Here is a 12,559-nt window from a genome sequence, read left to right as displayed (position 1 = left end):
TGCTGTATTATCCTATGATGTAAGATTCTGCAATTACATAGAAACCAGTGTAATTATATCACTAGTGAGTTCTCTGCTGTCTTTTTCCATTGTGTAAGATTCTGCAATTACATAGAAACCAGTGTAATTATATCCCTAGTGAGTTCTCTGCTGTCTTTTCCCATTGTGTAAGATTCAGCAATTACATAGATACCAGTGTAATTATATCCCTAGTGAGTTATCTACTGCCTTATACCATGATGTAAGATTCTGCAATTACATAGAAACCAGTGTAATTATATCACTAGTGAGTTCTCTGCTGTCTTATCCTATGATGTAAAGCCCAGTACTCACGGGCCGATCAAGGAGAGATGCGTGCTGAGCGAACCGCTCAGCACACATCTCTCCTGCCGCTCAGCACAGCGCGATCTGTGCTGAGCGTGCGGGGGGAGACGGGGGGCCGCTCACTTCACCCAGCGGGTGAAGTGAGCGACCCGCTAGATTGGCCTGCATGCAGGCCAATCTAGCAGCGGCGATAGCGATGTGCGGGGCCGCGCATCGCTATCGCCGAGGGGGCTACACACGGAGCGATCCTGCCGATATTCTAAGCAATCTAGTCAGATTGCTTAGAATATCGCTCCGTGAGTACCCCCCTTAAGATTCTGCAATATCCTAGAAACCAGTGTAATTATATCACTTGTGAGTTCTCTGCTGCCTTATACCATGATGTAAGATTCTGCAATATCCTAGAAACCATTGTAATTCTATCACTAGTGAGTTATCTGCTGCCTTATGCCATGGTGTAAGATTCTGCAATTACATAGAAACCAGTGTAATTATAGCACTAGTGAGTTATCTGCTGCCTTGTCCCATGATGTAAGATTCTGCAATATCCTAGAAACCAGTGTAATTATATCACTAGTGAGTTCTCTGCTGCCTTATCCCATGATGTAAGATTCTGCAATATCCTAGCAACCAGTGTAATTATATCACTAGTGAGTTCTCTGCTGCCTTATACAATGGTGTAAGATTCTGCAATTATAGAAACCAGTGTAATTATAGCACTAGTGAGTTTTCGGCTGCCTTATCCCATGATGTAAGATTCTGCAATATCCTAGCAACCAGTGTAATTATATCACTAGTGAGTTCTCTGCTGCCTTATACAATGGTGTAAGATTCTGCAATTATAGAAACCAGTGTAATTATATCACTAGTGAGTTCTCTGCTGCCTTATCCCATTGTGTAAGATCTGCAATATCCTAGAAACCAGTGTAATTATATCGCTAGTGAGTTCTCTGCTGCCTTATACCATGATGTAAGATCTGCAATATCCTAGAAACCAGTGTAATTATATCACTAGTGAGTTCTCTGCTGCCTTAGCCCATGATGTAAGATCTGCAATATCCTAGAAACCAGTGTAATTATATCACTAGTAAATTTATCTGCTGACTTATCCTTTCAACAGCATGAACTTTTACATGAGTGGATAAATCCACTTTATCTGACTCAAGAAGACCAGATTCAGAAGAAATTTGAAGATGAATCTGAAATTCTCCTAAAAGACTTCCTTAAGGTTTGTGTTGCAGCTGCTGAAAGGGGGATTAAAGGACCTACTGATAAAATTGGTTTATTATACAAAATTAGATAATTAAAGGAAATAAAAAAGAGAAGCGTGACATTATTAAGGTTACAGAAGATGGGAGTGCTGTACTAGAAGGAAGCATCATAATCATTAAACTGACATTTCATTGCTATTATTTCATTTTTAGGAAGAGAAATTCAGTGCAGTATGTGCAGCGTTAGAGGCACAGACTATCGAGTGGGAACTGCTGGGTCCACCCAACAGGAGGTGAGGAAATGGCCTGGAGGATGCAGCTTCTGTAAATCTTTGGTATCCCTCTTACCTCTTCTGCTGTGATTTAGGTGTTACAAGACGGCAACAGGAGAATTACCTGATGCAGTGACTGGCTGCATGGAGCTCTTGAGATCGGAGGCCTTCTTCCTGCTGCTGTCTAACCTCACTGGCCTTAAGCTGCATTCCTTGGCTCCCAACAATGAGGAGTCTGATGAAGAGGAGGGATCCTCGCAAAGTAATGCTAATACCTCTGCACAGGGAGGTGCTGTTGGGGTTGAGAAATCTGGTCCCGGTGCTGAGGCTGGAAGTGAGTACTATTCTTTCATTTGTCTCTCTCTCTCTCTGTCTCACTCTCACACTGTCTCTCATTGAGACTTCCCTCTCTTACAGGTGACAGAGTTCCTATGTGCAGTGGAGAGCTAAGACACTGGGAACATGGGCACTATAAAATGATTCATGACCATGATCCTGAGCAGGAGGAGTTTGCTCTGGACCTTCAGTTGTTCTGTGGATGTGGAGGTCAGTATCACAGTTCATTGTAGTGGACCTGGATTACATGTATTATTATTATTATCCCCTCATTCGCTTTTTACATCTTTAAGTATTTGTCTCACCCACTGTATACACAGTGATGGCAGCCATCTTGTTACCTGACCAATATTAATGGCAACGGGGAAGATGTCTCATACCTTCTAAAGAGTGAAGAAGTGGGCAAGTGGAGAAGTTGCCCATAGCAACCAGTTTATAGAATGTATTTGGTAAATACTAATTAGCAGCTGATTGGTTGCTATGGGCAACTTCTCACTCATTCCCCCATAACACCTTAATTTCAGTTCAGTGCATCAGCAATTGGCTCCCAGTGAACTGGCTGTATTTATGTGCCGGAAAATAGTTGCTGTAGTTGCGGGACAGGTGAAAAGGTGTAGTGTAATAATACGCTGATCGTTTTGCTAACATGCAGGAACTTGCAGCTAGTTTTATAACATGTTTGCTTTCTGCTTCAGACTGGGATATGGATTATGGCGGATTCACTTCTTACATTGCCAAAGAGGAAGATGAGGAGGTAAAGTAAATAGAAGAAGCTCATAAACGGCGGCAGCTGTAAATGTCACCCGCACGTCATTCACATTATTAGTGAGTTCTAGAGCTGCAGCTGAAATCTTCACATATTACTGAACCTCCCTATGGGCCTGATTGAGAGACTTATACAAATGCCGTCGCAGCTGTTATCCTGTACACAGCGACTGTGCAAACTTTGGAGCCGCCGGGATTTGTACCGAGACGTCCGCTGACTGCGTCTCATTCAATGTATGTGTACGATGACCCAACAGTCAGACTTCTATTGGCCGATCATAGACCTTAGTAACCCTTTGTTCATGCAGCATGACCACTGGAAGTAAGATGCTGGAGCCATTGTTACTGCATACAGTATTGTAGTTGCAATGTGATGCCTCAGATAACTGTTGCGACACGCCTACATTTCACTGCTCTTCTCTCCCCTCCACCCCCTGCCCCCCATTACCACCCACAAATGCTCCCTGACTATCAATAACTTTGCTAATAAATCCTCACTGTAACCGCCGTCAAGACAATTGTGGCACATGTGCAGTGTAACAGACACATGTGCAGTGGCAAAAAAATCGGGCATTGCGTCCATCTCGGAATCAGGCCCTATGTGATGTCATTTTGTGATGTTATGCACCTTGTTACAATGTGAAGACTACTGCTGCAGAGACAGATGCTGCAGATAATTGTTGGAGGTTCCAGGCTGGTTGCGGCACTCTGCTGAATGCAGTATAGGTACAGAGGTCCCTTTATGTTGTGCTTACTAAGAAAAATTAGTTTTTATATTGCAATGAAAAAAGAATTACATGAGCTTGACGGAGGGTGTTTGGGGCATTCTAAGTTTAGTGGTGACTGTACAGCCTTTTTGTCCAGGAAAAAAAAAACCTGACTTTTAAACGTCGGTTGCGATGCTTGAGATCAGGCCGCATCCAATACATTCAATGATGTATCTTTTTGCACCTGACAGACACAAATGTGAGATTGTGGTGATGTCTTCCTATTGTCTCATTAACATAAACATGTGGCTTAAGTATGTAGGATATTATGAGAATGTAAATGTCAATGCAGGGCGTGATAATAAGTGATAGACATGACTACGAAGTGACGTGTTTTTGTCCGGCATGTGCAATCCTGCATATGCAAAGCAACTGAACCAAGGCACTTACCTAGGTAGACCTTCATCTTCTGTCCAACAGTTCAGAGAAGCACAGAGTTATTGGCCAGGAAAGCAGCATTTTTGTCATCTTATTGAGACTAAATTTAAACAGCCTTTATGTTCTTTCAAGGCTAGGAAAAGGTAAATTAATTTAGTGTCAAGGCCCTCACGGTGACTATCGTCTAGACCAGCGGTTCCCAAAATCAGTCCTCAGGGACCCCCAACAGTTCATGTTTCACGTTGTTTTCTCCTGTCTCTACTCAGCTGACTGTACCCGTGGATTGCTTGCATGGAGTGCTTCAAGGAAAATAAATTAATTGTAAATATTTACCTATAACTGCAGGTTTCTAACATAAGCTGGCTACAGTGTGATAGCTAACAGGAGATCTACTGTGTAGGAAAATAACCCCTCATTCACAACGTTCCCTCAAACATATCCTTGTTTGGTGGCACAGTCCTTATTCCTGCAACTGAAGATGGGTGGCAGTGATTCAGGGTATATGACGTTATAATTTCTCTTACGTCCAAGGGGATACTGGGAATCCATTTAGTACCATGGGGTATAGACGTGTTCACTAGGAGCCGTGGGCACTATGGAAGTTTGATTGTGTGTGCTGGCTCCTCCCTCTATGCCCCTCCTACCAGACTCAGTTTAGAAAATGTGCACGGAGGAGCCAGTCACATCTCTGGAAACTCCTGAAGAGTTTTCTGCATTTATTTTTAAAGTTTGTTATTTTCAGGATGGCACCAGCCTGCCTGCTTCGTGGAAATTAGGGGGGGAACGGCCCAACCCCACTAAGGGCTAATGGTCCCGCTTCTCGCTGACAGAACGCTAGCTCCTGAGTGAACTATTCGCAAGCCCCACCACGGCGAGCGTACATTCCCACAGCACGCCGCCACCCCTAACAGAGTCAGAAGAATGAAGAGTGGTGAGTACTAAGCCGACATCCCGGTTAGCGGTCATCGGCCATTATGGAGGCATGAGGGTACGGAGACGCATGGCTTCTACACGGGGCAGACTGAGTCTTCTGACTAAGGTGGTCATTCCGAGTTGTTCGCTCGTTGACGATTTTCGCTATGCTGCGATTTGTTGCTAAATGCGCAAGCGCATGGTACGCAGCGCTCATGCGCTTAGTTATTTATCTAAAAACTTAGCAGTTTTGCTGTTGTCTGTGCAGCGCTTTTCAGTCGCACTGCTGATCGGTGAGTGATTGATAGGAAAGGGGCGTTTCTGGGTGGTAACTGAGCGTTTTCCGGGAGTGTGCTAAAAAAACGCAGGCGTGTCTGGAGAAACGGGTGTGGCTAGCCGAACGCAGGGCGTGTTTGTGATGTCAAACCAGGAACTAAACGGACTGAGGTGATCGCAATCTAGGAGTAGGTCTGGAGCTACTCAGGAACTGCAAGAAAATATTTAGTAGCAATTCTGCTACTCTTCGTTCGCTATTCTGCTAAGCTAAGATACACTCCCAGAGGGCGGCGGCGGCCTAGCGTTTGCAATGCTGCTAAAAATAGCTAGCGAGCGAACAACTCTGAATGACCACCTAGTACAGTGTAGTGTACACAATACCCAGACTGGCACTACAGCTATAAAAGGGGAATGTCTCCATTTTATGCACTCAGACACATATGGCAGTATAAAGAAGAGCGGGAAGACCGTGCGCCATTGAAGGCGTGGGGCTTCACTATGAGCGAATCCAGCAGCTCACAAGCGCCATTTTCCCTACTGCAGCTGACACAGACGCTGACTGACAGGGATGCGCACTGACAGGGACTGGGTTATAGCAGGGGGGAGCGATTTACTAGTGTACGAAGTCCATAATTTAGGTACTTAGTCTGCGACCCTGCTAAGCTTGGCCTTAGCGATATGGGTGCTGGGCGCTGGTTCCATAATCTCTCTGTGTCTCTCAGGAAGGGCTCTTTGTTGGTTAATTGTATTTTTAACCTTTTCCTGTGTGTGTGCTGTCATTACTGCAGTATGTCAGGCAAAGAGTGTGTTTCATGTAAGGCACAGTGTTCCTCTTCTCCATGGGGTTCACTAGTGTGGAATCAGTGTAGTATCTCTTCCCGGGCTAGTGGAGCAGAACCAGCATGGCTGGATTCCATTAGGAGAATGATTTCCACCATTTCTACAAAATTATCTCGTAATGAGAAAGAGACGCAATACTTAAGGCAGTCTATGGATGAGTTTATGAAAAAGGACTCCGTACCCAGACCAGCGGTTGAGTCCTCTACAATTTGTTCGCAGAAACATACCTTTGCCAATATACTGCATTCTGACTCTGATGATGAAGGATCAGAAAGGGAGGAAGGTGAGGTGGACACAGAGTTAGGGGAGGGTACTCTGTCGCAGGGTGTAGAGGCTATCATAGATGCTATCAGAGAAGTTCTAAATATACCTGATAAGGTGACAGAGGAAGAGTGAAGAATCTTACTTTAATATTAAGAAAAAAATCCTCAGCCACTTTTCCTGTGTTAAAGGAACTAAATACCCTGTTTGAAGAACCGTGGGTTAATCCAGATAAGAAATTTCAAACTCCCAGGCGGATGTCATCATCTTTTCCTTTTCCTTCTGAGGATAGGAAAAAATGGGAAAATACACCGATAGTGGATGCGTCAGTCTCTAGGCTCTCACGTAAAATTGTACTACCTGTGCCTGGTGCAGCCTCCCTAAAAGATGCGGCTGATCGCAAGATTGAGACTACACTCAAATCTTTGTATACAGCTGCCGGGGTTGCCCAGAGACCCACTACAGCATGTGGGTGGTTTACACGAGTCATTGCTAAATGGTCAGATAATTTAATTGAGGGGTTAGACACCTTACCTCAAGAGGAAATTATTTTGCTCCTGCAATATATACAAGACTGCGAACTTTATGGTGGAAGCCATAAAAGAAATAGGTTTGCTTAATGCATGCACTACAGCTATGGCAGTGTCGGCACGCAGAGGATTATGGCTACGTCAGTGGACTGCTGATGTGGACTCCAGGATAGGAGAGGAAGGCCTACCTTTCATAGGAGAGGCCTTATTTGGAGATGAACTCGACAAATGGATCTCCGGAGCTACTGCGGGTAAGTCCACATACCTACCTTCTGCAGCTCTGCCAGCAAGGAAGGCCTACTCAGGACCTAATCTACAGTCCTTTCAGACTGCCAAGTTTAGGGGCAAGGCCAGAGGTTCTTCTACAGTCACCAGAGGTGCTAGAGGTAAACCACGCAAACCAGCGACTGCAGGTTCACAGGAATAGGGCTCAGGCTCTGCTTCCTCAAAACCTTCCGCATGATGGTGGACCGCGATGCCTGGAAGACATGAGGATGGGAGCCCGGCTAAAATTCTTCAATCACATCTGGATAGAATTGTGCCAGGATCCCTGGGTCATAGACCTTATATCCCAGGGCTACAGACTGGAGTTCAAGGAGCTCCCACCTCACAGATTCTTCAAATCAGGCTTACCAGTTTCACAAGAGGCGAGAGTAAACTTACATGACGCCATTCAAAAACTGTTACAGACCCAGGTCATTATTCCAGTTCCACCTCATCTACACAACATGGGTTACTGTTCCAGCTTGTTTGTAGTACCGAAACCCGGTGGTTCGGTAAGACCGATTCTGAACCTCAAGTCATTGAACCCATATTTACGCGTGTTCAAATTCAAGATGGAGTCGTTGAGAGTAGTAATCTCACGTCTTGAGGAGGGAGAATTCCTAGCGTCTCTGGATGTCAAGGATGTGTACCTTCACATTCCGATCTGGCCGCCTAATCAGGCTTCCCTACGGTTTGCACTTCAGGACTGCCACTACCAGTTTCATGCCCTGCCATTTGGTCTCTCCACGGCACCGAGGGTGTTCACCAAAGTGATGACAGAGATGATGATGTTGCTCCACAGACAGGGAGTGAACATAGTTCTGTACTTGGATGATCTTCTGATAAAGGCACCGTCCAGGGAACAGCTGTTGGAGAACATTGCCCTCTCAACAAGACTACTCATGGATCACAGGTGGATTCTGAACTTGCCAAAATCTTACCTAGAACCAATGCAGAGGCTTCAGTTCCTGGGAATGATACTGGACACAGAGTCTCAGAGATTATTCCTTCCCTTGGAAAAGGCGATGGAAATCCTGTCGATGGTGCAGTCTGTCTTGAAGCCGACCCGAATCTCAGTGCATCTTTGTATACGCCTTCTGGGGAAAATGGTGGCTTCTTACGAAGCAATTCAGTACCGAAGGTTTCATGCGAGGCCCCTCCAGCTAGATCTGTTGGACAAGTGGTCTGGATCGCATCTTCACATGCACCAGAGGATTTATCTATCACCAAAGGCCAGGATCTCCCTCCTGTGGTGGCTACAAACTTCTCACCTAGTCGAAGGTTCGGGATTCAGAATTGGATTCTTCTAACCACAGATGCAAGCCTCAGAGGTTGGGGAGCAGTCACCCAGGGGGTGCAGTTTCAGGGAAGATGGTCAAGTCAGGAAGTTATCCTTCCAATAAACATCCTGGAACTCAGGGCTATCTACAACGCCTTCTGCAGGCCTCATCTCTTTCTCACAATCAGGCCATTCAGGTCCAGTCGGACAATGTGACAGCGTTAACATACATAGACCGACAGGGCAGAACGAAAAGCAGAGCCCCAATGTCAGAGGTGTCAAGAATTCTCCTCTGGGCGGAAAAACACGCCGTGGCGTTGTCGGCGATCTTCATTTCGGGAGTAGACAACTGGGAAGCAGACTTCCTCAGCAGACACGATCTGCACCCGGGGGAATGGGGCCTTCACCCGAGGTGTTTTCAGTGGTTGACAGGTTGGTGGGGGTATCCACAAATCAACATGATGGCCTCTCGACTCAACAAGAAGCTCAAGTGGTATTGTTCCAGGTCGAGGGACCCACAGGCAGTGGCAGTAGACGCCCTGACAACTCCGTGGGTCTACCAGCTGCTGTACTTATTTCGTCCCATTTCTCTGATCCCAAGAATTCTAAAAAAAATAAAAAGGGATAAGGTTTAAGCAATCCTCATTGCTCCAGACTGACAACAAAGGGCCTGGTATGCAGATCTTCTCGAGATGCTGATCAAAGAGTTGTGGCCTCTGCCTCTTCAAGAGGATCTTCTGCAACAGGGCCTGTTCGTCTATCAAGACCTAACACAGCTACGTTTAACGGCATAGAAGTTGAACGGCTGATTCTAGCCAGGAAAGGGATTCCTGACAAGGTCATCCCGACTATGATCCGACAGAATTGGCTTCTCTCCCTGAAGTCCAGACGTTCTTGAAAGGTGTTCTGCACATCCAACCTCCCTTTGTGCCTCCCACGGCACCTTGGGATCTCAATTTGGTGCTGCAGTTCCTCCAATCGGACTGGTTTGAACCGTGACAGCAGGTAGACGTAAAGTATCTTACGTGGAAGACCGTCACACTGTTGGCCTTCGCTTCAGCAAGACGTGTGTCAGAGCTGGGGACGTTGTCTCACAAGATCCCCTACTTAATTTTCCATGAGGACAGAGCTGAACTCAGAACTCTTTCTTCCTAAGGTGGTGTCTGCGTTTCACATCAGCCAACCTATTGTGGTACCGGCTGTTACGGACTCCTCGGCTACTTCAAAGTCTTTGGAGGTTGTAAGGGCTTTGAAGGTCTATGTGAAGAGAACAGCTCGTCAAAGAAAATCGAACTCACTGTTCGTTCTTTATGATCCCAGTAAAATTTGGTGTCCTGCTTCGAAGCAGTCCATTGAGCGCTGGATCAGGCTTAGTATCCAGCATGCTTATTCCACGGGAGGTTTGCCGATTCCGAAATCTGTTCAAGCCCACTATAGTAGGTCGGTGGGTTTCTCTTGGGCGGCTGCCGGGGTGTCTCGGCTTTACAGCTCTGCCGTACAGCAACTTGGTCGGTTTTGAACACGTTTGCTAAGTTTTGTAAGTTCGATTCTTTGGCCTCTAAAGACCTTCAGTTTGGTCAATCAGTTCTGCAGGAACCTCAACACTCTCCCATCCGGTTTGGGAGCTTTAGTACTTCCCCATGGTACTAAATAAGTTCCCAGTATCCCCTAGGACGTAAGAGAAAATAGGATTTTAATTACCTACCGGTAACTCCTTTTCTCATAGTCCGTAGGGGATACTGGGCGCTCGCCCGGTGCTTCGTTCTTCCTGCGCTGTTACTTGGTTAGCTGTTTACTTGGCTTTCCTCTTGTTCTGGTTGTGCTGGTTTGAATTCTCACCACTTTCCTTTTCTATTTCCTTCTCACAAAGTATGTCCATCTCCTCAGGCACAGTTTCCTAGACCGAGTCAGGAGGGGTATAGAGGGAGGAGCAAGCACACACAATCAAACTTCTATAGTGCACATGGCTCCTAGTGGACCCGTCTATACCCCATGGTACTAAATGGATTCCCAGTATCCCCAACGGACTACGAGAAAAGGATTTACCGGTAGGTAATTAAAATCCTATTTTTGGAAGCTTGGTTAAGTCCTTCAATGTGAAATCATCACGTTGAAGGACTTACCCAAGCCTCTAAAATCTCCTATATCTCCAGCTGTGATAAGCTCCAGAAACACATACTGTACATACAGTATTTGTGCAGGTTAGTACAGTACATTGGCGTTTCTGTAATGGGTGCAATGTGTAACTTACCTTTCCGGAGTCGTGCGTCGGCGCCGCAGCAAAAAACAATCAAAGCTAAAATGTCTGCCGAGCATGTGCAGTAGTGAATCATCTCCGGAACATGGCGGGCGCCATGTTTTTTTAGGTACCTGCGCATGCACAGTAGACTCTGACACAATGCCAGAGCCTATTGCGTCATGGCGAGGGGGTCCATCCAGAGTCTGCACACGGACCCCCTCCTCTGTTAAAACCTCCCTGGTAGAGTAGCTCTTTTATATAATCTTAACCCAGAGATTCCCAAACGCGGTCCTCAAGGCACCCTAACAGTCCAGGTTTTAAGTATTTCTGTGGCTCAGCACAGATGGTTAAATCAAATTGATGGACGCACTAATTAAGTAATTGGTAGCCAAGTATGGATATATGATTAAAACCTGGACTGCTAGGGTGCCTTGAGGACCACGTTTGGGAACCTCTGCCCTATGGTTCTCAACTTCAACCCTCATGTTTTCTAACAGGTCATGTTTTCAGGATCTCTGTTTGTGGAAGCAGGTGGGATAATTACTGATCCAGCAACATAAATGTAACTCACCTGTGCATGACTAAAGAAATCCACAAAACATGTCCTGTTGGTGGTACTTGATGACTTGAGAACAACTGCCCTAACCTATTCCACAAGAGAATGGCCAGTAGGTATTTCTATACAGTATAGCATGTGGATGTTATTTCTATTCTGTACAGTTTGCATTCTGCTCTTCCTCCCACCTCCTAAGTAGTCTCTGTTATATTACACCTAATTCTGCTCATAAACCTTTCTCTGTTCTTAGCTTCTAACAGTTTATCCAGAGGACAATTGCCTTGCCTTGGTGTACAGAGACAAAGAAACCATGAGGTTCGTAAAGCATGTAAATCACAGGAGTCTACACAGAGATGCCAATTGCTCAAACCACAAGGGATTCTGGGATTTCGCCTTTGTGTACTACGAATGACAGCCTCCTTTCTAACGTTTAAAGTATGCCTAAATAGATCTTTTTAAAGGGTGTTTAAATTAGACTTTTATGTGCATAATATATTTTTCCAATTGAAGTGTGGAGTTAACTAGACATGACTTATCTCATACCAACGCAGCAAGTTGTGGACATATAATCCTGTTTTATGTCATTTTTACTGTATGTAAATGTGATTTGAAGAAGTATGAGTTAATACACTGCAATATAAAAAAATATATATATATTTTCGACTGAAGTTTTTATTTTTATAGCAATCTCTTTTACATTAACAATGTATTAAACGTGTTTGCGAAAGAGAGGCCATGCCTCTTCCAAAATTCTCTTTTCTCATATGACCACTAGGGGACACTGGGATATCGTTAAAATCTATCATGAATTGAAACGAGCTCCTCCCCCTCGATACCACATCATCCCTCAGTTTTAAATTTATGCAGAGGGATCCGGTACACGCTGACTGAGCTCCAGCTTCTTCAAGTTTTTCTTTTACTTTTCTTTACTGATTTTCATTGATGAGCCTCAGAACCCTTTGCCACATAATATAAATGGGGTCTGGGTTGCATTAAGCTTAATGCACGACAGTTGCAGCAAGGGAGTCAATGCTTGATTGAGAAGCACTCTTTCCCCACCGAGCAGCTGCATGTGAGTCTTCGGAACTTGGGTGAGTACACTCTCCCATTATTAATTCAGCAGCTAGCCGCAACAAGCGAGCGGCGGTGTTATACAGAGACCTTAGTTAGATAACAGGGAGCAGCGCTTTGTGGTTAATGGGTCCTTTTCAAATTGGACTAAAGTACTACGTGGTGTGCCTCAAGGCTCAGTATTAGGACCGCTATTGTTCAACATTTTCATTAACGACCCAACAAGGTCTAGAGAGCATGGTGTAAATTTTTGCAGATGATACCAAATTGTGTAAAGC

General features: G+C 45.2%; 1 protein-coding gene across 3 annotated transcripts in view; it reads left to right on the top strand.

Annotated features, from left to right (window-relative positions):
• Nucleotides 1-11,866, top strand: part of OGFOD1 (2-oxoglutarate and iron dependent oxygenase domain containing 1) — a 57,874-nt gene extending 46,008 nt beyond the window's left edge. For 2 of the 3 annotated variants that reach the window (XM_063945439.1, XM_063945440.1), the window contains exons 8-13: nucleotides 1,445-1,552; nucleotides 1,749-1,828; nucleotides 1,903-2,141; nucleotides 2,225-2,353; nucleotides 2,839-2,897; nucleotides 11,461-11,866. In XM_063945439.1, the coding sequence (XP_063801509.1) occupies nucleotides 1,445-1,552; nucleotides 1,749-1,828; nucleotides 1,903-2,141; nucleotides 2,225-2,353; nucleotides 2,839-2,897; nucleotides 11,461-11,622 (777 nt within the window). In that variant the 3' untranslated portion in view covers nucleotides 11,623-11,866. Of the gene's footprint in view, nucleotides 1-1,444; nucleotides 1,553-1,748; nucleotides 1,829-1,902; nucleotides 2,142-2,224; nucleotides 2,354-2,838; nucleotides 2,898-11,151; nucleotides 11,323-11,460 lie in introns of all 3 variants that reach the window. The other variant, XR_010189492.1, reaches the window with a different exon arrangement.
• Nucleotides 11,867-12,559: the final 693 nt, after the last annotated feature.

This window comes from Pseudophryne corroboree, chromosome 11, assembly GCF_028390025.1.
Source record: "Pseudophryne corroboree isolate aPseCor3 chromosome 11, aPseCor3.hap2, whole genome shotgun sequence".
Lineage (NCBI taxonomy): Eukaryota > Metazoa > Chordata > Amphibia > Anura > Myobatrachidae > Pseudophryne > Pseudophryne corroboree.
This window is presented reverse-complemented; position numbering and strand designations above follow the sequence as displayed.